The sequence below is a fragment of the Empidonax traillii genome, unplaced genomic scaffold (assembly GCF_003031625.1).
Source record: "Empidonax traillii isolate 1590-97213 ecotype Southwest subspecies unplaced genomic scaffold, ASM303162v1 scaffold13:size3042203, whole genome shotgun sequence".
Taxonomy (NCBI): Eukaryota; Metazoa; Chordata; class Aves; order Passeriformes; family Tyrannidae; genus Empidonax; species Empidonax traillii.
The window spans coordinates 1-27,913 of record NW_020955206.1 but is presented as its reverse complement, the minus strand read 5'-3'; the positions used below and the strand labels follow the sequence as shown (position 1 = coordinate 27,913).

General features: G+C 47.9%; 3 protein-coding genes across 5 annotated transcripts in view; 1 reads left to right on the top strand and 2 right to left on the bottom strand.

Annotated features, from left to right (window-relative positions):
- The window catches only part of GALNS (galactosamine (N-acetyl)-6-sulfatase), a 44,007-nt gene extending 26,682 nt beyond the window's left edge, over positions 1 to 17,325 (bottom strand). The window contains exons 1-9 of one of the 2 annotated variants that reach the window (XM_027890139.1): positions 17,217 to 17,325; positions 14,078 to 14,201; positions 12,855 to 12,929; positions 11,746 to 11,848; positions 9,383 to 9,526; positions 8,422 to 8,488; positions 8,191 to 8,318; positions 7,300 to 7,439; positions 6,018 to 6,121 (exon numbers count right to left, since the gene is read on the bottom strand). In XM_027890139.1, coding sequence (XP_027745940.1) covers positions 6,018 to 6,121; positions 7,300 to 7,439; positions 8,191 to 8,318; positions 8,422 to 8,488; positions 9,383 to 9,526; positions 11,746 to 11,848; positions 12,855 to 12,929; positions 14,078 to 14,201; positions 17,217 to 17,312 — 981 coding nt within the window. In that variant the 5' untranslated portion in view covers positions 17,313 to 17,325. Of the gene's footprint in view, positions 1 to 6,017; positions 6,122 to 7,299; positions 7,440 to 8,190; positions 8,319 to 8,421; positions 8,489 to 9,382; positions 9,527 to 9,743; positions 9,911 to 11,745; positions 11,849 to 12,854; positions 12,930 to 14,077; positions 14,202 to 17,216 lie in introns of those variants that run through there. The other variant, XM_027890149.1, reaches the window with a different exon arrangement.
- A 48-nt stretch (positions 17,326 to 17,373) lies between these two features.
- Positions 17,374 to 20,285, top strand: TRAPPC2L (trafficking protein particle complex 2 like). The gene is made up of 5 exons (XM_027890171.1): positions 17,374 to 17,449; positions 18,557 to 18,729; positions 19,429 to 19,516; positions 19,620 to 19,699; positions 20,117 to 20,285. The coding sequence occupies exons 1-5, from the start codon at positions 17,417 to 17,419 to the stop codon at positions 20,160 to 20,162; spliced, it is 420 nt and encodes a 139-aa protein (XP_027745972.1). The 5' UTR covers positions 17,374 to 17,416; the 3' UTR covers positions 20,163 to 20,285.
- A 2,113-nt stretch (positions 20,286 to 22,398) lies between these two features.
- PABPN1L (poly(A) binding protein nuclear 1 like, cytoplasmic) lies at positions 22,399 to 25,664 on the bottom strand. 2 transcript variants are annotated; one of them, XR_003571915.1, is made up of 9 exons: positions 25,607 to 25,664; positions 24,883 to 25,057; positions 24,652 to 24,760; positions 24,121 to 24,185; positions 23,573 to 23,679; positions 23,414 to 23,501; positions 23,153 to 23,283; positions 22,598 to 22,768; positions 22,399 to 22,477 (listed from the first exon to the last, which is right to left on the bottom strand). XR_003571915.1 is itself a non-coding variant. In XM_027890111.1 (8 exons), exons 1-8 carry the CDS (start codon positions 25,624 to 25,626, stop codon positions 22,729 to 22,731), a joined length of 735 nt encoding a protein of 244 aa, XP_027745912.1. In that variant the 5' UTR covers positions 25,627 to 25,664; the 3' UTR covers positions 22,405 to 22,728. The 2 variants fall into 2 exon arrangements, 1 of the variants encoding a protein (XP_027745912.1); XM_027890111.1 differs by having other exon boundaries at positions 22,405 to 22,768.
- Positions 25,665 to 27,913: the final 2,249 nt, after the last annotated feature.

The window sequence follows — 27,913 nt, the reverse complement described above, 5'->3', positions numbered from 1 at the left end:
TTTTTTTTTTTTTTTCCTCCTTTTTCCTTACTTGGAAGCCATACTTATCTCTCTGGTCTTAATTATTTATATTTTAAAACCCTAAAAAGTCTGTTCTGACTGATTCTTTCCGAATCTTTGCTCCCACCCTTCTTGGGGGAATCTGCTGGAAGATGTTTAATTAGTCAGTGACATATGAAATTAAAGCAGATACATTAAAATCAAGAGCACCAGGATGCAACTGCACAAGATGTAACATGAAAAGAGCATTTTCAGCTCTACCACTTGTTGGCAAACACGAAACCATTGGGTACAAACCCACATCTGTAAGGACAGAAGCACCTTCTGACTGAAATCCAAGTCCAATCCCAACAGTACAATGTTGGGACTATCTGAATCCTTCTACTCACAAAGAGCCCGTTAGCTGACACTAATTATTTAAATACAACAAATTATAACATGATAAATGAGTTTTTGAGAGATACTGGTTACAGAGGGGAAAAAAATAAAGGAAAAATGCTATTTTTCCTGGGACTAAACATTGTATTAAGAGACTGGGCTGAAAACTGAACACAAAGGAAGAATTAAGAAGTTTAAAAAAAGGAACTGCAGAAAGCAACATGCAGGGCCCTAATTACAAGTTTAACATTACAATATCCCATTACTTGATTACAGTAATTTCAATTTTTAATGGCTTTCATTCATCAAAAGGTGTTGGCAGGAACACCTCATATTAAAGCTGCATGTGAGATTCTGCCACAACTCCTTAAGAGGAGTTGCAAAGCTCAAAGCACAAGAGGAAGCCTGGCTATGGAAATCCTTGCTGGGGAAAGCAGCTAGATCAGATGACCAAGATCAACAAGTCTTGGGCATTTGAGTTCAGGATTTATTCCTGGACACTTCTGGAGCAGCCTGGAAAAGGTCATGCTCAGCTATCCTTGTAGGAAGTGACAAATAAAAGGGAAGTGGTGGAGTCCCCATCCCTGGAAGTGTTGCAGTTCAGGCTGGACAGGACTTAGAGCAACATGGGATAGTGGAAGGTGTCCCTGCCCATGGCAGGGGGTGGAATTGGATGAGCTTTAAGGTCCCTTCCAACCCAAACTGTTGATTCCAGTCTATGATTCTGTAAGCCCACAAATCCCTCACAAAAAGCAGGTGTATACATAAAGTTCCTTCTCTGCATGGAGAAAAGGCTGGGGATCTTCAACTGTGGAGAAGGAAAGAGAACCAAGCCCTTCTTGGGGTAACCCTGTCACCCACGGGATGAGCTGGGACAGCATTCTGTGCTCTGTGGACTGTCCCCTGGCACAGGCTCTTCTCTGGTCTGTGGTGAACTCAGCAATGACTGACATTAAAAAACAATGTAGTACCAAACCCAAAACCCGAACCATCAGCTCAGCCACAGGATCCCAGATGGGGTGAGGCTAGAAAGGACCACAGTGGGCCACCTGGTCCAACCTCCCTGCTTCACCAGGGTCATCCCAGAGCACATGGCACAGGATTGTGTCCAGATGGTTCTGGAATATCTCCTGAGGTAGACTCCACATCCTCTCTGGGCAATCCCTTCCTGCAAAGGAAGGAAGTTCTTCCTCATATTCAGGGGGAATGTCCTGACATCAGTTTGTGCTCATTGCCTCTTGTCCCATTGCTGGGCACCCCTGAGCAGGACCTGGTCCATCCTGTGACCCCTCCATGCAGACACTGACAGACCTGGATGAGGTGCCCTCTCAGTCTCTTCCTGAGGCTGAACAACCCAGCATCTCCTAGAGATGGTCATCCTCTTGAGGTGCCGGGAATGCTTAAGTCAAGGGATTACAAGCTCTCAGCATCTCAGCAGAGGTGCTCAATCCCTCATAGGCTCATCCACTGGCTAATTCCCACCGGCAGTGCCATGGGAGAGTGGCAGGACCAGCACACCACCATCTGCAGAGCTCAGGCGCTACTGAAAAGCAGATCTGGCCCCCGCCTGCTCCCTCCCGAGTGCCAAGTCAGGAGCCTGAGCTTTTTTGTAATTAGACCTCTCACAATTCATAAATCAAATCCAAAAGTCCCTTTCCTTGTTGTGGCCCTGTTCTCTCGCCTCAATCTTTTGATAAGAGGCAATCGCTGACCTGAGGCTCGTGCCTCTAATATCCCCTAATTTATACAGCGTGTGGGGACAATCCTGTGGGGGCACCACGGTCTCCTTGTCCTGGCCCTTATTAACCAGTACCAGATGTAGATGACTCTCTTTAATCATCCAATTACATTTCTGGTCTCAGACAACATTTTTTCCGTGAAGCAGAGAAAACTTCTTAAGGAAATTAAATGCCCATGCCACAGCCACTTGGATTTATCTGTGCTCTGCAGCACCACATTGAAGAAGGGGAAAAAAAAAAAGGTTAATATTTATATAAAACTTTGAAGTATTTTCAGAGAAAAAAATAAAAAAATACCATTTTTCTCCTGTCAACAGTGCTCTTTCATTCTAGTTGCCTTTCCCATTTATTTATTTATTTATTTGTTTAAAAGAAAAGAAAAAGAAAAATCCAGAGAGGGCAACAGCACAGAGAAAATAAATAATATATAAAAACGAGGGAGATCAGATATTGCTCGTATCAGTGAGGAACAGCCGGTATTACTCACGTAAAAACGGATTTTTTCCCCCCCTCTTTCCCCCCCTTCTTTTTAATAAACTCTCAGTATACACATAACGTCTTTAAGAAAATGAAATCCTTTTGCTGTGGGCCACGTCGCTGGAAGAAATAGTCCCCAGCGCTGTTATCAGAGCTTTCAAGCTTTAACTCTGAATCAAAGGCGACAATTAATAAAGTCGCCCCCGCCAGGAATGGAAAGGAGGAAAGCTAAATATTTGAAACTGGGTGAACAAATGTCAGGGTGTTTTTAAATAAAATCCTTTTACAGTTATCACAGCGAGCAGACCTGATATCCCTGTCTAATTCAATTTCAATTTGCGCCCCATGGGAGATAGGGAAGAAAAGGTTGCAATGCTGTCTTTGGGTTGATATGTTCTTTTCTCCTTCAGGAAGCAGGCACGAGAGAGGAAGGGGAGGAGGGCGAGGGGAGAGAGGAGGAGGATTCAAATACCAACAGAATATGATTTTTTTTTTTCTTTCCAGCTGGATCCTTCCAGAAGGCAGATGTGGTGTGGGGAATGTTGAAATGCTGATTTGTTGTGAATTCACCTGGAAAACGTAGCCAAGGAGGAAGCTGCAGAAAGGCTGTTTGTGTGTGAATAAATATTCCTGATGGGGGACCAGAATTCACTGAATGTTGATGCCAAGAGCAACATGCATTCCTGAGGCATCTTCCTCCTCCAAAAACCTGCAAATCAGCCAACTGCACCAATTATCCCTACCTCTATCCATATCCTGTCAGGTGCTCACAGTCCTGTCACTTCACTTCTTTTGTTTAAATCAAAAGGTATTCCTTTATTTAAGCACTCAAATGCACTCTTTAATAAAAAAAACCCCAATGAGATTATTAATAAATTGCCAGACAAAATCCCAGAATGGTTTGGGTTGGAAGGAACCTCAAAGCCCATCTCACTCCACCTCCTTCCACTAGACCAGGCTGCTCCAAGCCCCGTCCAACCTGGCCTTGGACACTTCCAGGAATGGGGCAGCCACAGCTTCTCTGGGCAACCTGTGCCAGGGCCTCATCACCCCCACAGGGAAGGATTTCATCCCAATATCCCATCTAACCCTGCCCTCTGGCAGTGGGAAGCCATTCCCCCTTGTCTGGTCACCATCTGACCATATTAAAAGTCCCTTTCCCTCCTTTATATAAGCCCCCCTAAGGCAGTGGAAGGCCACAATAAGGTCTTCTCAAAGCCCTCCCATCAGTGGAATGAGCCTTCCACCCAGCAACTGGATTTCACTGGCCAGAGACATAAGCCCTCCTCTTCTGGCTCCAGTTGTTCCTGTTGAAATGACTCTTAGCCCTCCCACTGCTCCTCAAAATCTCCAGGGCTGGAAAGCGACAACCACTGTACAAGAGAGGAAACCCAATGCAGGAAGGAGGAGTAGATCCTTCAGCTTTGTGCTGAAGTTCAGGTCTCCCTAGCCTTTGTTTCCTTCAACTCTTTGGAAAAGAAAGAGAGGTAAGAGACTTTGAAGGAGTTTTACCACATTTTACAGCTACTTGGGGTGCACAGGGCTTAGGCTGAGGAGTTAAAACTCACAGTTAAGAGGATGTTGAAGCTACAGATTCTATTGGACACAGGAAAGAAGCCAAAAATGTACTTCCAAACACGTGTCTCTTCACTTTGTGAGTGAGAGAGGCACCTGTGGAGCAGTGAGTGCCATCGTGAGCTGTATCACACACAAGCAAAGCCAAACCTCTCACCTTTGGTCAGTGCTGCTGAGGGGACCAGGCTGGAGCCTCGATGGCAAGAACACAAGCAGAAAACACACATAAGTATCTATCACATATTTACCGAGCAGTAGCATCACACAGGGTTTAACTCTGTCCCTGGGGACAGGGACAGAGATCAGAACTGGCTTTGCAAGGACGCAGAGTCCAAGAAGACACCTGGGAGCTCATGCACACACCTGACAGGGAGCATCCTGAACTGGAGACTGGGATAATAAGGATTTAAAGCTAAGCACATGCTTAAAGGTGATGTCAGCATGGTGGAGGAGGGATTTTGGGTGCATCCCTGCCCCAGTGAGCTCCAGGCACACTCTCCAGATCGCTCCCTCAGCCCACCCTGCAAACACCTCAACTCTGCCCAGCAATGCAGGAGTTCAACTCCCAGGAATTCAAGTAGCATCTCCCAGCATGGCCTCAGGCAGGAAGCCGTGCATCACCCCAGGCCACCAAGAACATTTGGAGCTTCCCCCCTGTGCCACATGCCAAAAACTACCTGTGAGAGGGGTCCCAGCCAGGCCCAGGCAGAAAAGAAGCAGGCACAAGGATTTCTCTACTCCTGTTCTTAATTATCCTCAGAGTTACTACAATGGAAAGAATTTTTAAATGTGGGTATTTTCTTGTCCCCATTTATAATGCATGTTTACTTTTAGCACATTATTTAGTTTGGACCCAGAAAACCAAACAGTCAGCTGCAGTTTCATGTTCTCCTTTGCTAGCCCCGGGCTGTTGTACTTGGCTTGCAAAGGCTTTATGGAAATGTTTAAATTTAAACAAAAAGACTGTTTTCATTTCAAATTAGAAAAATAATAAACCATCCTTAGTAGGTTTGGTGAACTCTTTTAAAATGATGAAACCAAACTACACCCCTGCCCTCAGCTGCAGATCTGAGCTGCCTGATGGTCCCTCTTAAATGTAAACGATAAATTATCATTATCCTGACTCAATTAAACCCCCCCAAAAGGAATGCAACTTAGGAAAATGTTTTATTTATGAATAGTTTGCAGCCTTAAGCACGGTGGCCAGTTAATGAAGTATCACTTTCTTCAGGGATGAGAGATGCTCACAAAGGGGAGGGAGTTGTGTTATTGCTGTGAATCCAGCCTGCAGCAGGATTGACTGCATCCTTCTGTAATGAGAGCTGGGACAAGAGGGGCTGGCAGTGCCACTGGAGGGTTGTTTTGAAGTGATCATATCTGCATTTGTGTACAGGCAGGAAAGAGCAATAATCTGGTGTCTAAAGCTCCCTGAATGGAACTTTTATTAAACACCAAAGTGAGGAACTGTGAGGGTCAAATCATTGGTACCTCAGGGCATGGAGAGTGTGGGTAACACGTTCCTGCTCCGGAATGGGACACTCATTAGTAATGTGTCTTTATACTCCAATTTGTTCAAACACATGAAAAATACCATGATCCAAAAGAGTAAAGGGTTTAAATAGAGCAGGAAGACAAGCCCAGACCCTGGCTGGGTGCTGATCACAGACACTGTAGATGCAAATTTACACTAATAACAAAAACGGCACCATTTTCTGGGGCAGCATCAACTCCTTATTTAAATAAACATCTGGACTGACACCTTGGGCATGTTAAAAATCTGAACCAAAGCCCACTGAACCCACAAAGTCTACCTAAGGCTGCTAAGAACTGCTCAAAATAGATACTCACCCCTCCTGCAGGGATATGGCCAGGCCACCAAGCAATCGCCGGCTCTCTCATGCCACCCTCAAAGGTGGTTTGTTTGCCACACAGAAAAGGCCCATTGCTTCCTCCTAGACAGAGAAAAGAAGCCATAAACCCCACAGAATACCATTATTCCAAAAGGGACACTCAGCTAGGCTGGGTTTAAATGAATTTTCATTTCTGCATGAATGCTTCTTCAAATAACATGTCCAGAGCTGGGGTTTTTGTTATTATTTCCTGGTTTTGTGTTGTTGTTGGCTTTTTTTTCCAATACCAATTTGTGATGAAATTTTAGAAGTGTCTTTTCAGGACAGGGAAAAAATGACAGTTAAACACACCTCGCTATCAACAACCAAACTAAAAAACCAAAACCCAAACAAACAGGAAATAACTTGCTCTTTTTCCTTTCCTTTAAGGATGTTAACTGCTGTCTGTAACTAAAGGAAATCTACCACTTTCAGGCAGAAATAGTATTTTTTCATAATGATTTTAAATTTTAAAATATCAGAGCAATATTAGATGAAGGTACAAGAGTGAGAAAAATAATCCTGAATTCCCTGAATGCTCACTCTCAGGGATGACAAGGGCTTTTCAGGAATATCTGGGGTTTTAACCCAACCTTGGAGCTCAACTTGCCAAGGAACGAACAGGGAGGTTTCATCACTGATTCCAGGTCACCCAAAGTCAAATACAGTGGTTGAGATGAAATCAGAATTCAGGATACTCCTTGCTCTGTGGTCCAACAACCACGAGACATCCTGCCTCCACATAGGAGAGAGTGGGTTAGAAAATCAATTTGCAATGATTTGTTTCAGAGAATCAACCACTTAAACGAAAGAAAAACTTTGTGAAGTACCAAAAATAGCTTTTCTTCTTGATATTTTTCATGAGAGTTAAAGAATGTGGGACTTTTGAACTCTCTGTAATTACTTAGAGAGCTCAAATATGTATTTGGCAGAGCAGGAGTTAATACCCTGCTAAGTCAGTGGACCTGGTCCTAAATTACAAAATATTCACTCCCTGAGTGGAAACACACACAGGTAACAGCAACACCAGGGCTGGAAAAAGTCCATTTAGACAGGGATATCCCCTCCAACAATGAGCAGAAGTAATGAACACAAGTCATTCTAAGCATAAATACTCTGAATTCTGAGGCTTCTCCCAACTGCATAAAGGAGAACCCCACATACAGGTGTTTTTCTCCCTCAGACATGGAGAATTAATTGATTTCCCAACCCCAGCCCAGGTTTGTTCACCTGAGACTCACCTTGTTTGGGAGCTGAAATGAGAGCGGCCCCGTTATCTGAGGTGAAAAACACGAAGGTGTTCTCACTGATCCCCAGCTGCTGGAGGTGTCTCAGGATTTTTCCAATGCTATCATCGATTTCTCTCACAGCATCCCCATACCTGAGCCAAAAGGGCATGCAAAACATTAAAAGCAGCAAAAAATGCATTTGGTGGACTTAATTTATACCCTGTGCTGCAGAAATCCTTCTCTTATGCATCAGGGGATAAAGTTTTCAGCTGTCACTGCCAACCTTGTGTCTTTTACCTGCAGAGAACAACCTCTCTGGGGTATTAAGAGTCAGAATTTGTTCATGTGTGAGCCACTCTTGGACAGAGACCAGCAAGTGGTATAAATTTAGCTATGAAATTTATAAATATAGGCAAACCCTCTTTGCCATAAACTGGAAGGTAATAACAGAGTATTGCCTCTTAGTTTGAAACTCTCAGTGCTCAAAGCTCAAAGTGTCCACAGAGCTTTTTGCCTCCTCTAAATTGCATTTTTCTACTTGCTGGTCTGATTTACAGGCTTTTAAAACAGGCACTAATCGTACAAAAGCCTTCTGAAAATCATCTGTGCCACATACAGCAGTTCATTCCTCACACAACTGGCAAAGGAGCTTAAAACTCCCCCCTCCCCCCCGTTTTGGTCACATGATCTTCATTTCAGAATAAAGCAAAATTATTAAAGAACAATCCAAGCAAAGTGCTACTAAATAATGCATTTCAGCACACAGACACTACACTTTTGAGAAATGAGCTTTACACTTGGATCTAACAAACAATGCTTAGGTTTTCTGTTTCTGCAGCATGAAGTATTAATTAAAAAAAAAAACAAAACAATAAAACTAACATCCACAAAAGCAGCACTTACAGTCCTCTCTGACTGGTGCCCAGGAACTGTTTGGAGGCATAAACAGGAGCGTGGGTAGCATCAATTGCCCAGTATAAAAAGAAAGGCTGCTGGCTGGCCTGCTGCTTGCTAATAAAATTGAGAGCTTCCTGTAAACGACAATAAAAATGAATTTATCCTCTACCATCTAAATCTCTCTGAAAAAAGAAGCATAAAGTCACTGTGGCTTAGAAACCAGGATTAAAATAGTACCTGCAGGTAGAGCTGAGTCAAGTTGGCTTCACCCGTCTTCAGATCAATTTTGAAATCTTCGTAGTATCTTAAGATAAAATGAATCAGAGAGACAAAAAATCAATCCTAAGGAATATACAACATAAAAAGGATTTTTTCCCCTTTACTTGCTTTGTAAGTAGGTGACAAATAAGTCACAGTTGCTATACAGCAAACTCACTTCAGATATTAAAAATATGTCACCATAACTTTTCTTATGGGAGAAAGCAGTGACTCTGAACCAAATCGTGACAGCCTGAACCAAATTAATGATGACTTCAGGTTTTGGACAAACCTGAGGGACTGGCCTTTTACTGTTAAGCTACTGGAATAGGGGCAATATGATTAAAGATCTCATGCTCCATCACAGAGAGCTGTTTGAAATGTGAATAGAATTGTGAGAAGTGCACGACAACTTTAAGTGAGACAGGGAAATCCTGGAAGCAGAACAGGAGAATAACAGCAGTGAAACAAGAAGATACCAGGGTCAAAACCAAATGGACAAGAAGGGCACAGACTGCAGACTTGGAACACGGAATGGTGTTATGCAAACAGGCAAAATGTTATTCCAAACAGGAAAAGAAAGAACAAAGAAGTCTTTCAGTACAGAAAGGAACCAGCTTCCAAGAGCAGTGGAATGAAATCATCACAGGAGGCTTTTAGGGTGCAAGGGGATGAGCAAACAGCTCTGGGAGGGCAGCACTCGGGAGCAGCCACATCCCTACATGGTCCACATGCAACTTGGTACTCAGACCTTTATCAGCCATAGAATCGTGGAACCAAAGAACGATTCGGGTTGGAAGGAACCTTAAAGCCCATCCAGTTCCAAACTCCTGTCATGGGCAGGGTCACCTTCCACTAGACCAGGCTGCTCCAAGCCCCATCCAACCTGGCCTCAGGGACAGCCCAGAAAATAACATCTCCCTGCAAGGAGCTGAGTTACCTGCCAATCATTTCCCAGTCCCTATATACAGGGATGTTGGGGAGCTCTCTGTTATCATAAGGTCCAAAATGGCAGTTTGGGGATCCAAACCATTCGTCAAAACCATGTTTCAGAGGGTGGAACTGGGGCCGGTGCCCCAAGTGCCTGGAAACAAAAGCAACAAATGAGTTAAAATTCTGCTGCAAAGAAGCGAATTATAATCTCATCAGAATGGCATGCAAGGAAACAATCTTTAGGAAGAAAAAACTCAAAGCATTCCAATCAAACAAATTACTCTAGAACACTGTCTTTATCTGTCTCACACTTGTTGAAAGCACATCCTCGTGGACTCACCCCAGTGCTTACACATATTCCATTTTACCTACTGTCCAATCTTTGTTTCCCATTATTTCCTTCCATTGGTGTCTTCTCTCATGCTGTCTGATGATCAGCACTGAGGGACTACACTGCCCAAAACCACTGCAGAGATGCACATAATGTTTTACTCAAGGATTCTGATCTATGACAAGCCATTTTTATACCCCTGAGCTGTAAAAACAAAAGGCAAAGCTCATGAAATGCACCATTTTATCTGCATCCCCTTTATGGAGTATTCATGCTGCCAAAACGGTACAAAAAGACCTGAATGTAAATGAAATGAGGGTTTTTTACGTGCACATGTGGACATAAAACACATTTAGCTACTATGATGACAGCTCCTCTCTACTGTGCAGCTTGAAAATTCTCCATCCTTAACTTCAAGATGAAGCTCCTCTCTAATCTCCAGCTTTTGTACTGAAAATTTTCCATTTCCTTCATTTAAACCATCTTGTAGACATAGAATGCCCATCCTCTCTGTCACTAAAGGGAATCTTTGCATCTTAATGTTTATTTAATCATTCCAGCTTCCACTCTCAATCCTACATCTGCATCCTGTCCACTTTGTGCCAACCCCCTCTGCACCTTTTGAACATAAAGGGCATAAAATGCATTCCCTGCAGTAAAACAATCCATGGAGTTACTCTGGGCTGTTCCAAACTAAGTTATAATAGGAAATAATCATCATTCCAGCTCTGACCATGCTTGGTGATGTAACTATCAGTGCAAGTCCAATCTGCAGGATTCCAACCTTTCCTCATTTATAGACATGAGAGTACAGAGTTATTCCTGGCTGTTTCTACAACAGGGGAGATGAAGAAACAGGGGGAAGAAGAATCTTATTCTAAGAAAGTGCGAAGAAAAATTACAGAGATATTAAATAATGACTGAGATGCAGATTACTCTCTCCCTTTCACAACACAAAAAACAGAGATGGATTCAATGAAACAGAACAAATTCTGAAATGGTCATGGAAAATACTTGACCTGCAAACTTCTAATTAAACCATGGAACTTGGTTTAATTATAGGACACCCTGAACAGTTTTTAGAAGGGATGACGAAACAATATAAAAATCTCCTGCTGTAAAACTTAAAAATCTTTACTAGCCTTAAAATTCTCTGTGTGACCAGGATGAGACTCCAATTTAATTACTGTACATTGCATTTCTTTACACCTTTCTAGGGAGCAGGTGATGTGCACAAATGCCACAGCCTGTTGTTGCTCAGTATCAATCCCAGTCCTGTCCAGGATAACATTTTTTGGATGCACAATAGTGCATTGCACATTCCCATTTAGCCATATCCCTGCTAACGGCTGCAGGTCCTTCCAGATTTGCCTTCTTCCAAATAACTGGAACCAATCTGTATTTGCCTTGTTTATTCCTTTTCCCTGGGTGTATGAATTTACATTTATTAGCACTGAACTGCATCTTATTGCATCCAGCCCACTGAGCCGATTCTTCATGGCCACTCTCCTGCTTGGATTTGCGATGATAAATAATTCACTGTCTTAGGGTGGTTTGCTTTCTTCCCAATTCCAGCAGGTGAATCCGACCACAATTCAGACTCACTCTTTCCCAACTTGTTAATGAAACTGTTAAATAAATTGTATCCCATTACTTTCCACCAGAATTCAGTTTATTCACAAAAATATAGCAAGACTCAAGGATAAAAAGCATGTGGGTGCTCCAGGCAAATTTCAAATAAAATCTTGGTGGCTTTTGATTGAATTAAGTGGTGTGAGACATGGATGAAAGCACAGTTAAAGGGTTTATAAATATATATATACACATAAAAACCCCTTCAACTCTTCATATGAAGATGTAATGGCAACACTCAACTCAGAAATTGATCCCAGCAGGGGGGAAGATCCACCACAGATTCCAAAGTTGGACATTTAAACTTCAAAACAGGGGTTTTTTTCTGTAATTCTGTTTTTTCTGCTATTCCTCCCCAACACACACAAACTGAGATCTCAAAGCAAGAGCTCTTCAAATACATTTACCATTTGCCAATGATCTTATTGATGTACCCAGCTTTCTTCAGGAGCTCTGGAAGCAGTAATTCAGAGTCTTGGATTCCTCCTACTATATCCTGTGGTGTGTATGCTGTGCAAAACAAGTAAAAAACAGCCTTCTGACTCTTAAAAATATTAGAGCAAAGAGTAAATGGTACTTGGCATTAATAGCAGTGTTATTGGGTCAGAAACAGGAATTAATTTGCAGTCCCAGCAATGTCATTCCTTGGAAATCCTCAGAAGAAAACTAATTGATCCAGAGAGATTAAAGGGACATCTCCACACACTTCTGCATCAGAGCAAATAATAAAGGGAAATACCATAAAGGTGAGAGTCATGAAAGGGAGAATCATAAAAAATCAGGTGCTTTAGGTGTTGTATTTATGTTGTAAATTTCTTTTGCATTTTCTACAATGAAGGTATTTTCTCCTAGATCAAATATATTTGCTCATAATACAAGAACTGAAACAAATAAGTCTCTCTGAGTCCACAGTTCTCTGGCCTTTGTGAATCTCAGGTGTGACTTGGTGTTTGGTAGGAATCAGTCCTTGGCTGCTCAGGCATGTCCCAGCATGAAGCATTTGTCAGAGTGGGACCAAAAATCAACCCAGGGATCTTCCCAGGAATCACCACAAGCACAAGTCCTATAAAACTGCCAAGGTTAGAAATGGTTCAAAATGATGAAAAAATCAGAAATTAAGAAACAGAAAAGGTTCAAAATGGTTAGAAAACTGGCTGCTTAATAAAACTGTGAGCAGTCCGTTCTTTCCTCTGGGTGTCAACACACACCCCACGTGACTTTTCCTTCACCAGACCCCAATTCCACTGCCTGGAGGAAACATTTCTCAGCCAGCAGAAGCAAATGGATCAACCAGCCTTGTTTATGCCTCTTAATTCGAGGAGGTTTTTCTGCTTGATGAGGAGGAAGCAATAAATTTCACGCTTATTACCAGCAGTTAGCAGGGTAATCTTTCCGTGCCACTCTGGAGGATCCATAGGGGAAGATCCCTGAGCCAAGCCTTTGTTCAAAGCTAAACTTCCTCCAAGGCACAGAGGGAAATCAGGAGAGGGAGGGAAATCAGGGATGAAGCTCCTACCATTCCTGGCATGTGCATTGGTGGTGTAAAAGCCATTCCTGACTGGGAGTCGTCCTGTCAGCAGCGCTGCCCTTGCTGCAAGTAACAAAAACATTAATTTACATGCATTTTCTGCCTAATATTAACGTTGTTGTGCAAAGACTGAGGCCAGAACACTGACAGAAATGTGTCAGTGTCCTCTTGCCACAGCCAGAACTGAATCACTCACATTAGAACCGGCAGCAACTCCCCTCTCCAGTGAACCAGGTTCTGACAAACCATTTGAGTTATTCCAGGACAAATCCAAGCGAAATTTGGCCTCTTTATTAAATTACCACTGCTGAAGAGTCATTATTTTGAATAGTCATATAAATATATGAAATATATTTAAGAGAAAATCATAGCACAAACTGATTAGATGCTCAAGGCTAAGTTTTCAAGCTTGACTGAACAAAAATCGTGAAATATAAAGAGCTGTCCAGCTTTGACAATAAAATCAAGTCCTGACTGGAGGGAACATTTAAACAAGATGTTTAACTTTAAGCATATTCAGTCCACCATTGGACTTAGCAGGATTTCAGCATATTTTAAAATGCCTTTTCTGAGCAGGGACGTCATCAGCACACTGCCAAGTGATATCCTAAATGAAAGCCCAAATAAAAAGTCCCTGCTCCTCATTTTTGTTTCATTTCTTGGCAGCTAAGCAGGTTTGAGGGAAAAAAAAAAGCAAAAAAGAAACCACTCTCACAGAAAAAAGAATAAGGATAAAAATATCTGTGTTTCCCAGACCCAAACGTTTCTTTTATCTCTCGTCCCTGTCCCAAGAATCTCCAAGTCACCAGGGTCAAAAAGAGGACACAACCTGCTGCCTTTCTTCACCACAGCCAACAGAATCAGACAAAATATGTTCAGCAACAGTTTAGATTCCTCTTTGTTTATCCCAAAATAAGAAAAATTTAAAAATGCAATGACTGGGGCTGGAATATTGAATTGTAATGGTTTAAAAAATCCTTTAGCTGGGCTGATGTGATCTCTGCACCAGTGCTCCGCATGAACTAAAGACTGTAGGTTTTCCAATCAAAACATAAATAAAAAGGGAGCAAAAGGCAAGATCAAAGCACCAAATCCAAACTCTGGCCTGAGGGTTTGGTTGTGAGTTCATGTCAGACCCTGGAAAACACCCCAAACTTCCCAAAATAAGATGTTTCATGTGCTTACATGGTTTAATACTCCAGTTTACTTACAGGGAGAGCAGAGGGGGTTTGCAGTATAAAAATCCAGGAAAAGCATCCCTTCTGCAGCCATCTGGTCCAGGTTAGGGGTTTCCTTAGAAGGCTCTCCAAAAACCCCTAAATCCCCCCAACCCATCTGTAAAAAGAGCACACCAAAAGATGTAAAAGTCCTTTGCCACAACCGCAATGTTTCTGAGCCCACATAACATATCCCTTAATTTATCATTTTTTACAGTGCTCATCTCCCTACTCAGTGCTTTCCAAATATGACAAAAAGGATCTTTCTCAGCCCTGTGAAACATGGAACTCCTGCACTTCTCCCTGGCGGGTGGGAAACTGAGACACACATGAGATTAAATTACTTACTAACAGGCACACTAAACCACTTGTAAGATCCCCAGTGCCTTCAGTGTTACTCAAAGGCCTGAAGTAACAGGAAGTTACACATGATACACTTGGTGTTATACAACTGCCACATCCAACCCTTCAGCCCCTCCTTTGTGCTGGACCCAAGATTCTGTCTCAGCCTCTGGATCTATCCCTCTGCATATAAGAAACTAGAAACACAAAATAAAGGTCTAAACTCAAAAGCAGCACAGCAGGAAAAGCAAGGAAGTGTTTGTTTTAAAGCAAGAGGAGAGAAACCTGCCAGAGGCATCACATGTCCCTCTGCTTATCTGTGGTTTCACCCTGTTCTTCCTCCTAATTCCGAGGGGTCACGGCCAGGAGAACCATAAAATTCCCATCACTGTGTCTGTGTTCTGTGCTGAAAACCATTACTGGGAAAAACACAGATTGAGGCAGAAGGTTCTTGAAGGGAACAGCTTAATGAGCCATTAGGCACCACTAGTGCCAGTGATTATACTGTGCTTTAAAAAGGGAAGATTCCTTTAACTCAGGCATGTCTCAGGTGAGCAACAGACACAGAAGGCAGGGTGTATGGAGATCTTTAGGAAACCATCATCTGGAAATGACATGAAAATATTAGGAGGAAAGTAAACCAGGAAGATAGCAGCAACCTGAATGTGTTGGAAATGGATATATCTCCTTATCCACATGGCCAAGGATGCAAAAGTGGAAAGACTTTCAGTTGGGAACAAATCTGTGATTAATTTTGCTCTTTAATGACTTATTGCATTTTTTTCCCCACCCAGTTTGGAGAGCAAAAGTTAGTGTAATTACTCCTCCTCTTGTTTAGTTTTTCAGTAGACAAGTGTGGGTTTTTTAAATATTTCCTGAAATGTGTTGGAGTTTCTTTGTCCACACTTGTAGATGCACCTTATTTGCTGCTACTACAACTCCATCCACCACAATTGCCACAATTCTTTGTGTAGGCTACAAAGCCAAGATTTAACTTCAGGATGAGTCTACCAAGGTTTAAAAATCAGCAAGACACATGTTTTGCAATATTTACTGTTGAGTCCTCTCCCAAGGACAGTGAATTGCTCAGACATTATGAAAGGAAGGGCAGAAAAGATAATTAGATTCCTAGATAAGTTATTTCTTAATTCCAAAAGATTTGACTTAATAGCTCAGAGAAATCTCGTTTGTTTTCAAGACATCCACACACACGGAATAAGGAGAGGTCACCTGGGGCAGGTGAAGGAGGGGGCAGGAATATGCTGAGCCTGGGGCTTCCTTTCATTTCTCCACCACTTTTTACACAAAATCTGGGAAGGACTCAAGAAAGACCAGACCGTGGTGGCTTTCAGAGCCAAACTTACTCAAAAATGTTCCAGCTTATTTCACTCAAACTTTCCCAGACCATCACACATACTGTGCCTGAACCATGTGCTGAGGAGTTCTGACCATGAATCACAGCACAGCCCCCACCCCTGGGCTGTCCCGCTGCTGGAACACAGCACAGATGGGGCACAGGGAGACCATAACACCTGGAAAGGATGATGTGTAGGCCTGGAAACTGTGTGGCTAAGTGGGATTGTGCACGTCAGGGAGAGCTCTGCTACATGAGAGTCAGTGAGGCAGAACTCTAGTGAGAACAGAAAGCAAAGAAATGCTCAAGAGACACTTTGAAAACTCAAGTCTGAAAACATAAGCTGTGGCTGCTCCAGCCCTGGAAGTGTCCCAGGCCAGGTTGGATGGGGCTTGGAGCAACCTGGTCTAGTGGAAGGTGTCCCTGCCCAAGGCAGGGAGTTGCAAGACGGTCTTGAAGGTCCCTTCCAACCCAAACCATTCCGTGATTCTATAAAGAGCCCCCACCTCACCACGAGCCCCCTAGCCTGCCCCCCACAGCAAGAACTCTACAGACCTGAGCCCCATTTTCCCCCAGAATATCCTGAGCTGGAAGGGACCACAGGGATCATCAAAATTCAACTCTTGGCCCTGCACAGGACACCCCAACAATCTCACCCTGTTCCTGAGAGCACTGCTCAAACACTCTGAGCTCCGGCAGCCCTGGGGCCGTGACCACTGCCCTGGAGAGCCTGTTCAGTGCCCAGCCACCCTCTGGGGGAAGAACCTTCCCCTGACACAGCTCCAGCTGTTCCCTCAGGTCCCACACCGACCCCTTCCCAGAACCCACCTCTGGGGACAAGCACTCAGCTCTCCCACGGCCACCAACCCCCTCACAGTGACCAATATCACAGAGTCACAGAATGGCTGGAAGGCATCTCTGGAGATCACCCAGTCCAAGGGTCCTGGAGCAGGTGACACAGGAACGTGTCCAGGTGGATTTGGGATGTCTCCAGAGAGGGAGACTCCAGGCCCTCCCTGGGCAGCTGTTCCAGGGCTCTGCCATGCTCAGTGTAAAGTTCTTCCTCATTTTGACGTGGAACTTCTTGCATTTTAATTTATGGTCATTGCTCTTCGTCCTGCCGCTGACAGGACAGACTCTGAGACTGAATATGAGTTCAGTCATGGTCCCGAACTCAGAGTTCGGGACCATCCTGACATCCCTTGGGGACATCCGTATGGAGAGATGGGATCCCCTCTGGGTTATCCCTTCTCCCAGACCCAGCTTCCGCGGTCTCTCCTCACCAGGGAGATGCTCCAGACCCCTCACCACCTCCTCTCTGCACCCTCACCCCCCCGTCCCTCCGTGTCTCAGCCCCGCGGGGTCCCTCCCTCGCGGTGACGCGGTGACGCGCCCCCCCACACCCCCCCCGTGCCCGCCCCGCGCCCCCCCGCTCACGTCGTCCATGAGGAGCAGGAGGATGTTGGGGGCGGCGGCGGCGGCGGCTCCCAGGGCCCAGCACAGGCACAGCGGCCGCAGCGCCGCGCTCGCCATGGCAACGGGGCCCCCGCGCCGCACGTGACCCGCGCCGCCACACGTGACCGCGCCCCCCCCCGCCCCTCCGCGCCCGCGTGACCGGCGGGAGGGGGCGGGGCAACATGGCGGTCTGTATCGCCGTGATCGCCAAGGAGGTGCGGCGGGAGCGGGCCGGGGGAGCGCTGAGGGGGACAGCGGGGCCGGGTGGGGCCCGGTCGGGGTGGGGAGAGGGGTGTGGGGTCTGAGGGGAACGGGGAGTCACCGGCAGCTGTGGGGTTTGAGCGGGGCAGCGGTGGCGGGTGGGGTTCGAGGAGGGGTGAGGGGCTGGGTCTAGGGGCGTGAAGAGGGGAGGGCATCAGGTGGAGCCATGGGGTCGGAGGAAGGAAGAAGGGCTGGGCCTCCGGATTTGGGGCTTGAAGGGGACAAGAGGGCCAGGGCGGGTTGCAGGGCCAAAGTGCATCCAGGTGGGGTCATGGGGCCTGATCGGGGATTAAAGGCTGGGGCTCAAGGTGTGGGGTCCTGAGTGGGGCCAGGTGGGGTCATGTCATAGGGCCTGAGGAGGGAAGAGGGCCCGGGGCTTACGCTGTGGGGCTTAGGGGAGAAGCGGGGTCAGGTGGAGCTTTGGGGTCTGGGAACGGTGAGGGGAGAAGGGCTGGGGCTCTGGTTTTGGGGTCTGAGGGGGACAGGGATCAGGGGGGTTTATAGGGCCAGAGTGGGTCCAGGTTGAGCTGTGGGGCCAGGTGGCGTCATGGGGCCTGAGAAGGGGAAAGGGCTGGGTCCCAGGTTTTGGTCCCCGAGCAGGAGTGAGGGGAACAGAACTGGGGGCTGTGGGGTTGGTGAGCTTGTGGGGTTGGGGAGAGGAGACCTGGGCAGGGGCTGAGGCTATGGGGTGCGAGCAGGAGTGGGGCAGACGGGTGGTTGAAATAGGCTGGGATCAGAGCAGGGGCAGTGCAGGGGTGCCCTACAGTGTCCTGCTGACCTGCTGCCAGGAGAAGAGAGGGGTTTTCCTCAGGAAGAGCTGGGCACAGGTTCTGCTGGGATAAGGAGACAGGAGCAGAGATGCCTGAGGCTTGTGCAGTGCCTGTCCAAATGTCCTGCCACAGGGACTGCTCTGCACTGAGGGTCTGACATGTGAAGGGAGCTGTGAACATAAAATGGTTTGTAGCTCCTGACAGCAGCAGCTCTTTGGGTGAAGCACTGTCAGGGCACCATCACTGGTGGAGTGGCAGGTCTTGGTCAGTGTGATTTGTTCTTCCCCTCAGAACTACCCCCTGTACATCCGGAGTGTCCCCACAGAGAACGAGCTGAAATTCCACTACACTGTTCACACATCCCTCGACGTCGTGGATGAGAAGATCTCAGCTATGGGCAAAGCCCTTGTGGACCAGAGGGAGCTCTACCTGGGGCTCCTCTATCCCACTGAAGACTACAAGGTGTATCTTTCTTGTGCATTTTGCCAGGCCATGGTGTGTTTAATTTAATGAGCTGCTTTCTCCTGATGTCGCTGGACCAGTGACTCCCAAAAGCCCTGTGGGTCACAGAGTCATGGAATGGTTAGGGTTGGAATGGACCTTAAAGCCCACCCAGTTCCACCCTCTGCCATGGGCAGAGACACCTTGCACTAGACCAGGTTGCTCCTGGGTTTTAATAAACTGGGTGTTTCTTCGGGGTGCCTCAGGTCAGTCCCACTGGCTGATGTTATATCTTCAGGTCTCTTTGGTCTCCCAAAGAAGTCCTACAGGCAGAACTTCATGGAATCAGGGAACATCCTGAGTTGGAAGAGACCCATCAAAGTCCAACCCCTGGCCTTGCACAGGACACCCCAACAATCTCACCCTATTCCTGAGAGTGTTGTCCAAATACTCCTTGAGCTCTGGCAGCCTTGGGGCCGAGACCACTGCTCTGGGGAGCTTGTTCAGTGACCAACCACCCTTGGGGGAAGAACCTTTTCCTGATATCCAACCTAACCTCCCCTGGCACAGCTCCAGCCATTCCCTCAGGTCCTGCCACTGGTCACCAGAGCAGATATTGGTGCTGCCCCGAGGGAGGAAGTTTTCTTACATTTCCCAGCCTGGTTTTGGTGGTTTTTCCAGGCCCTGGTGTGCCAGCAGCGCAGTCCTTAACACCTGCACAGGTATGGCTACGTGACAAACTCCAAGGTGAAGTTTGTCATGGTGGTGGATTCCTCCAACACAGCCCTTCGAGACAACGAGATCCGCAGTGTAAGTGCAGCAACCCAGAGCCACCTCACTGCTTGTGCTCCTGCCACTTCCCTGTGCAGTGCTGAGAAGCAAAAACATTAAATCACTTGCAATCCCTTTTCAGATGTTCCGGAAGCTGCATAATTCATACACAGACATCATGTGTAACCCTTTCTATAACCCTGGGGACCGGATCCATTCCAGGTGAGTGGGTTTTCCACACTGATCCTGGTGTCTTTGTCACCTTTCTGGAACTTTCAGGGTACCTGTGATTTAACACAATGAACCCTGTGGTGGACCAGTTAGGCGTGTTTGCTCTAAGTGCCTAAATAAGAATAGCTATGTTGGGTTTGGACTGTTTCTGCCCCATAGAAAACTTATAAAAAGTTATATTGAACTCTGGCTCCCACCTCAGAACTGGTGTTAAAAACATTAAGTCAAGAAAATGTATTTTTCCTAGCTTAACTAGGAGTCATTAATTACTCAACAGACCACACTATAAAGAGTAAAACCATGTGTGCAGCTTAGGGAAAGCCAGGCAGAGACACTGTGGTGTTACAAATCTCTGCTGTGCAGAACTAGCTACTCCCTTTAATAATCTGTGTTTATTTCCTTCTCCAGGGCTTTTGATAATATGGTGAACTCCATGATGATGCAGGTGTGCTGAAAACCCTTTCCGTCCCACTGTTGGGAGCACCCCCCTGTACAGGAGCAGTGATGTATATATTGTCTTCAGTCTGTGTAATATTTCAGTTTTAATCTGTAAAATAAACTTGACACCTGCAAGGTTTGCATGGATTTGTACTCAAGGAAACCTGAGTATAGCACAGAATTCCCTGTTCTGAGAATCATGGAATTGTTTGGGTGGGAAAAGACCTTAAAGCTCATCTCATCCCATGCCCCTGTCCTGGGCAGAGACACCTTCAACTAGACCAGGCTGCACAAGATGAGCTCAAAGGCCCTCTTCCCCTTCCCAGGATGATTTTTAGGTGACTCACTTTTTGCTGTTACCACCTTGCACCTTGTCCAGACAGCCTAGGCACACTCCACAGTGATTCCCAGCACAGGTACAGCTGGAATAAATTCACTCATGGGATTAAGCCTTCAGGATTGCACAGCTGCCTGGCTCACCCCAAACTAATCTCTACTAGCACCTCCTCCCCTGCAGCTCCCTGATGCTCCAGTTAAAGACTCCCCAGTCAATAGCAGGTATTTATATGGAATAAAACACAAAATGGGACTGGAAAAGCATCCCAACTTCTTCCATCATTACAAGGTGATGCAAGCAAGAGTAGGCACTGAGCAGCTACTCAGTGCTTCTCACACACTTCAAGCCTTTCACACCCCACAGGCAGGAGCCTGCACTTCAAGCATCTCATCAGTTAAAAACACATAAACCAGCTAAAAAAATAGAGCTGTACAGCTCCAGAGGATCCTGGGAGCCTGGAGAAAGCCAGAACTGCACATGAAGTTCACACAGTAGGATCATTTATTTTAAAAACAAGTGACAGTTACAATACTTTCTCAAACAGAACTTAAGTACATTTAATCAACTATCTGGCAAATCAGGGGAGATTCAAGCTTCTCCCACCATCTCCACAGGGCACAGCTGTGCACTGCTATCCCAACATATTTTAACCTAAAAATCTTTACTGTTTTCACTTGGAGACAACAGCTCTGCATTTCCTCTTCCATGACAGTCCAAATACCCCAAAGTAGTTTTTTTATTAAAAAATAAGTCTCAATAAAAATTTTTTATTAAAAAATAAGTCTCAAAAATTTACAAACTACGAACAGAAGCACTACAAAAAGCTGGTTTATAGTCTAAGCCTAAGAGTAGCTCAACTCAAGGTCAGTCTCTGCAGCACTGTGCACAAAATTAACACAACACGAAGAGTTAAGGCCCCAAGCTTTAGAAAATAGAAATCTAGAGATCTTAAAGGGAGAAAAAAAAATCAGTGGGATTTTTAGCCTGGCAATGCCCCCTGAGCTGTGAAAAGCTGCTTTACGAGTCGGTTGCATCTGTTGCATCTGGGTTAGAGGAATCCTAACCAAGGATCCCGAAAGATTAGTGGGAGAATTACATAATAAAACCCATTTCCATGCAGAACTCCCCCCAGGAACACTGTCTGCTGGTGTTTCTAGCCTGCCTCTTTTAACACAAAGTTTCCCCTTTAAAAACAAATGGTTTCAGAATGCACAAACACAAAATCAGCAGGAAAGGCAAGAGCCAGGAACCTTGTTCCCCGATCCGCAGCTCCTGTGGTGCACTTTGATCCCAATCCTCCAGCTCAGCTGGGCTCACACCATCCTCAGTGCAAATCCAGAACAGGAATTATGGTGGGAATAAAGAGGAAAATCAGACCAAATTTGAAACAACTGAGGTGATTTTGTGATGCTGCTACTGCTGGAAGTAAAGCCAAATGATGAGTTGGCAGTTCCCTGTAGCTTTGGAATAAAAGGAGGAGGGAGGGAAGAGAGGGTTGCTGACTTCCAAAATAAAAAAGGGGAAGGGCTTTGTGACACCCGGGTCTTGTTTAACTACCAGAGAAGAGGCTTCCAGAGAAATAGCAAGGGATTTCTTTCCTCTGCCCTAGATGTACAAAGGCAGCAAGCCAAAAACCAGACCCAAACCACATCAGGCTCCCAGAGCAAGATCAGGAAACCACAGAGCTGATGAAGGAAAAGCTCCCCAGGAGTCAGAGCTAGAGCTGCAAACCAAGACATTAATTTGGAGAAGAAAACAGTCTTTGGAAAGGTCTTTAGGATCTTCTTAGGAGAAGAGAAGGCAGCACTTAGCTGCTGTAGGAAGGGCTAGCAGAGCTGAGGGAGCTTCCCAACTGAGCAGTGGGGTGGAGATCACCTGGACAGCCAGGAGCTAAAGGAAACCCTCCAGTACAGCCCCCTTTTCCATGGGATGAGAAGGAGACAACGGTCTGGGAGAGCTCTTCCCTTCCCAGGACAGTGTTCTCTGGAATGAGCCTGTTCTCGATGCAAACACAGTCCCCTGAGCAGAGCTGAGGTGAGATGAGCCCCCTCCTGGGATTCTGGCAGGAGGGTTCAGATTCCATCTTCCCTCCCACAGCCTGGCACAGGGCTCACCAGTAAATCCTCACAGCCAGGCAGATGGCATTTTTTAAATTAATCTGGTTTTTGGCTTGGGTAGGCATTTTTTAAATCTCGCCCAATCTCTTTTCAGTCCCGTTGGCATCACCAGGGCAGTCCAGTCCTCTCTAGTATGGAAAATACCAAGGCAGCAGCCTTGCCCGACCCCTAAACAGGAATAAAAACAACATCCTAAAGTACAGGGCACCTGCTCCCTCATCCCTCCAAGGGCTGGAATTCACCTTTCTGTATCAGCTACCTCAGACTAGCACCCCCAAAACCAGGGAAGCCCCAAGACTAGGCCCAGCTCTGGGATCAGTCAAGGCTGGGAATGCAATGCGCACCCACCATCCCCCAAATCCCTCCAGGAATGGAGGGGCAGCAGCAGGTTTATCCAGGTGTTTCCTTCCTTCCAGAGCCTTTCTCCATCCTCTCCATCCATGCCGTGGTGGGAGGTGCAAAGCCAGGATACTGAGCAGAGCCAGAGCAAGTAACCTTAACCTAAGGACAGCCTGTTCCATACATAAGGAATCCCCCTGCTCAGCCACTCACCTGTATATTCTCCCTCGCACCCTGGGGTGCTGCCCTCCATAGTAGCCTCCCCACCGGCCTTGGTAGTGGCCCCGGTAGCCCCCACGGTCAGTGGTGCTGATGCCGGGCATGTTGGTCCTCTTGGGAAGCACCTGGAAGGAGGGAGGGGCTGTCAGTGCTGGGACTGGGCAAAGCCCAACACACCTGGGGCTGGGAGGGATCAGCACCTGGGGCTGGGACAGGAGGGTGGGCACAGCCCCCAGGGCCTCACCCAGCTCTTACCTTAATGACCCGTCCCCTGAAGGTGCTCTCGTCCAGCTCCACCGCAGCCTTCACAGAGCTCTTCTCCTCGAACTCGATGTAGGCGTACCTGTGAGGGGACAGGGTGAGCAGAGCCCCAGGCACACCCTGCAGACCCCAATCCCTGCACACAGCACTGACCCTTTGGGGTGCCCCGAGAACTTGTCACAGAGGATGGTGACCCGGTTGATCTGCCCACAGCTGTTGAAGTGAGACTCCAGCTCCTCTGCCGTACCCCCATAATCCACCTGCAACGACAGTCCCGGCCCCTCCAGCTCGTGGGTCTGGGATTCACAGCCCATCATGGGAGGCCAAAGGCCCAGCTGGCCCCACTCACACCTCACCACCACAGCTCCAGCATTTCCTGAGTGTCAGGAGACCCTCCCAGTGAGTGCTCCAAGCCTGGAAACACAAATCCAAGAGAGCCCACCCAGTTTCAAGGGAACAAGAAACACCATACTACCCTCAGCTTCCAGAGGGGTATTTTGGGGAGCTGACACTTGCAACAGGGAATCTGCAAGTGGATGACAATCACAGGCAGAGGCTGAGCCATATTTCCAGTCTGGGCTGGGCAGAGAAGGAACATTTGAGATGGGACCACCCAACTTTTGGTGGAGGGCTGGAGCATACACCCAGGAATCTGGGACACATGGCAGTAGGAAGTGCTCTGCTCCAGGGCTCCCACTTACATTGCCCACGTAAATGGATCGCTGGTCAGCTTCCACCTTCTCCTTGGCTGTCTTTGGGAAGAGACCTGTAGAAAGGAGGATGCTTTGTCACAGACAGAGTGGGAGGAGCTGTGTGGCAGGGGGATGTCTGTCTGTCTGTCGAGGTCTGCCCCCAGCACAGTCACTACCAAGCTGCTACACTCCAAAGCTCCTCAGATCCCCGGTCACATCCAGGTGTACCCAAATCCCCACACTGTTGCCTCCTCCTCCATGCCCTTTCCTTTTTTCTCTTCACCGTGACTCCTCTACTGGGGCTGTTGGTGCTAAACTCAATTAATTACCTGAATTAAATACTATTAAATTAATTTACTGCATCTTGGCCCACACAGGTAGGGGGTAAGAGCTGATATAACCTGCATTAGCACCATGCCATGCTTGGATCCCCCTCACTCACCAGTCCCAGGTGCCCAGAGAGGCAAAGCCACATGCTCTGGCTCCTGCGCCCCAGAGGTGTCCCTGGGGAGGACAGCAGCACTCAGGGACAGCCCATACCTGCCTCTGAGCTCATAAACAGGTGGCTCTCAGCTTCCAGCTGCAACTCCTTCAGCTTCTCGTCCTCCTTCTCAATCTCCTGCAATTTGGCTTTGATGGCTTCCAGCTCCTGAATCCCAAACCAAGACTGGCATGAGCAGCACACAAAGCAGGGACACCCCAGGCGTAGAAAGTTTCCCATTTCCCTCCAACACCAAGGAAAATTGGTTCCCTGCTCAGGCAGGCACTCACCGGGTCCGGCACAGCCAACTCCTCCTTGCTGTTCTCCTCCAGGTGGCTCAGGTCTGAGTTGTCATCTGCTGCCTTACACAAAGCTGCCATCTCTGTCACGTCCCAGGACACCTCCTCTGCTTCCAGGGACAGTGGGCGTTGCCACCAAATGTCGGAAGTGTCCAGGAAGAAAGGACTGGGAAGGACAAGGGGCAAAAAGGCATTTAACGAACAAACAGCCATTTAACATGAAGCTAAAGCAGAACCTCAGCCAGACAAAGGCTCTCAGGGTGTTCCCAGCAGAAGGATGAACAGGTGACACTAATGCAGCTTGTTCTCCATGTGGCAAGACTGCAAAATTGCAGGAGTGAGGGTAACCAAAAGGTTTCTGGTTCATACTGAGTCACTTCCCAGCTCAGGAGGGCAACAGAAGGGAACTGGAAGCAACTTCCCTCAGGTGACAAAAACCCAGGTGCACAGTCCCCAGGCAGCTGGCAGGGAAAGAGAAGAGAAGGCAGGACATGGCCACCAGCAGAGCTCTCAGGCTGCACAGAGGGAGCAGCAAGGAGCTCTGCCTCCTCCAGCAAAGGCAGACCTACACCCTCCTACCCCCAGAGGAGCTCACAGAGAGACATGCTCTCCCACCCGTGTGCATAAGCCGACCCTGCCCCATCCCGAGAGAGCCTCGGCAGCTGTCCCCGAGCTGTGCCCGTCCCGGAGCACCCCTCCTCCACCGTGGCCTCACCTGTCCCGCCCTCCGAACATGCTGCGCGGAGCCGCCGGAAGCTGCGCCCACGTGCGGATTTCCCGCCACCACGAGTGGCCCTGGCGCCGGCGCGCCACTTTCACACGTCAGCGGCCAATCAGAGCGCGGCGCTCTCCAGGCCCCGCCCCGTGCCGGCAGCGCGTGGGAGATGGTCCCGCCCCGCCAGGACGGGGTGGGAGGGTTCGAGAGCCGGGGACGGCAGCGGCCTCCACCTGGGGATGACACACTTTGCCAGGTGGGGTCACGGCCCCTGTGGGGCGGGGAGTCTCCACTGGCCCTCCCAGTTCACCGACCCCGCTGATGGTGCTGGAGACTGTAGCCAAGTCCCAGCGCAGGGGGAGCAGTGAGGCACCCCAAGGGGGGACACATCCCTTTGGGTTCCCTAGGGACACCCCTCCTTTGCAGTGCCCGACTCCGGGCTGTAAAAAACCCCCCAACCCAGGGTTGAGGACACCGGGTGCAGGGCACTGCCAGGAGCAGGAGGTGAGGGCACCCAGCACAAGCCGAGGCTCTGGAGGCTCTGTTTGATATTAAATTGTCTTTATTACACAGATACAGAGTTAAGAACAGACATAACCTGAATCATAAAGTTTACATCTTTCACAGGTCAAACATACAGTACACTTAGAGAAAGCAGGGAACAGCAAGGGGGGGACAGCATGCCGAAGGAAAGTCCTACCACATCATCTCTCAGGGCTGGCCCCCAAAGCCCATGCCTGGCTCTGGTTTCCAGCCCTCCAGGGAGTCCCGTGCCCCAGTGCCCCCGTCCCCAGGGCTGGCAGGGTAACACAGGCAGGGCTCGACCCCGCACGGGACCGGGGAATGGGTGCTGCCCGCAGCCAGGAGTGAGGGGGGGACATGGGCACCACACCTCCCTCCAGAGGCCATGGCGTTTGGTGGCATTGGAGGAGCCCCTGGAGCTGCCACGGCAGCGGGGACACCCCATCACTGTGCCTGGGGCCTGGGAACATGGTGGCATCTTGTCCCTGATCTCAAATCCACCGGAATCCAGAGGGTTACCCCAAGGAAAAAAGAGGGGATTCCAGCAGCCCCCAGAGGAGGAAGATGAGGAGATGCTGGGGGAGGGTTTGGGGGGCTCTAACAATGATGGAGTAAAGCCCAGGTGTGGGACCACCACTCCGGGATGTCCAGCCTTGCTGGGATGCAGCACTTTGGTTTCAGCTGGAATTTCGGGTTGCGAATGTGAGGAAGGGGCTGGAGATGGGACCCCAGTGCCGAGCTTGGCACTGGAGACCCACGTCTTTCCTGCCACCTCCTCCAGTCTGGTGCCACAGGCAGCATTCAGTGACCTGGGCTCTGCCTCTCTGGGGGGACAGGGACCTAAGACATGCTGTCCCCATGTCCCCATACCAGCCGTGATGGGGGCAGGGAACCCCAGAGCTGTGGGCAGCCATGGGGACCTGGCCCAGCCACTGTGGCACCCTGTGTCCCCACACTGCCCCACAACCACCAGGGTGTCCCTGCCCCTGCTAGGCTGTGCCAGCACCATGCTGCTCATCCACCTGCCATCTCCCAGATACCACAAAGCCACCAAAAGACACAGCTGGGACACAGCACGTGGCACATGTCCCTTGGGCCCCTGTGCACCTCTACACCACCAGTTTGGAGTAAAACTCCAGGGAAGCACCCACCGCTCTGACCAGCACCATCACAGCATTGCCCTGGCCCTGTGGCCGCACCGTCCTCCCACAGGAGGATGAAATTTTTTGGGAAATATCACATTTAAAGCTGTCGTTCTGGTTCGGATATCTGCTGAAGCTGAGTCGCCCATCGCAGCCATCCCCTCCCACCCTCCCCCGGCTTTTGGTTTCAATGCAAGGTTCTGTAGGGTAGTTTTATTCTTACTTAAAAAAAAAAAAAAAAAAAGAAAAATTCATAATAATTACAAAAAGAGCAAAACAGCAGGGAGTGGAAATGAGAGCAGTCCCTGTGGAAGTGCTCTCACCCGCGGTTTCCTGGCGAGGTGGAGGTAGAGAGGCAGAGCCCCGGCGGAGACACGCGGGGGAGAGGGCAGGGATGGGACGGGACGGATGCCCAGGTGAGCAGGGGCATCTGCAATACTCTTATATATTACCTCTTCTCAGGAAACGTAAGAAAAATAGACAATATTACATATGTCACACCATAAATAAAGTGGTCACTGGAGGGGCAGCCAGCAAAGCTCCCAGTATTGGGGTGCACAGAAACCACCCAGGAGGTGCACCAAGGTTTCTGGGTGCACAGAAGCCTCCCTAGGGGTCATGCCAAGACCTTGGGGTGCACAGA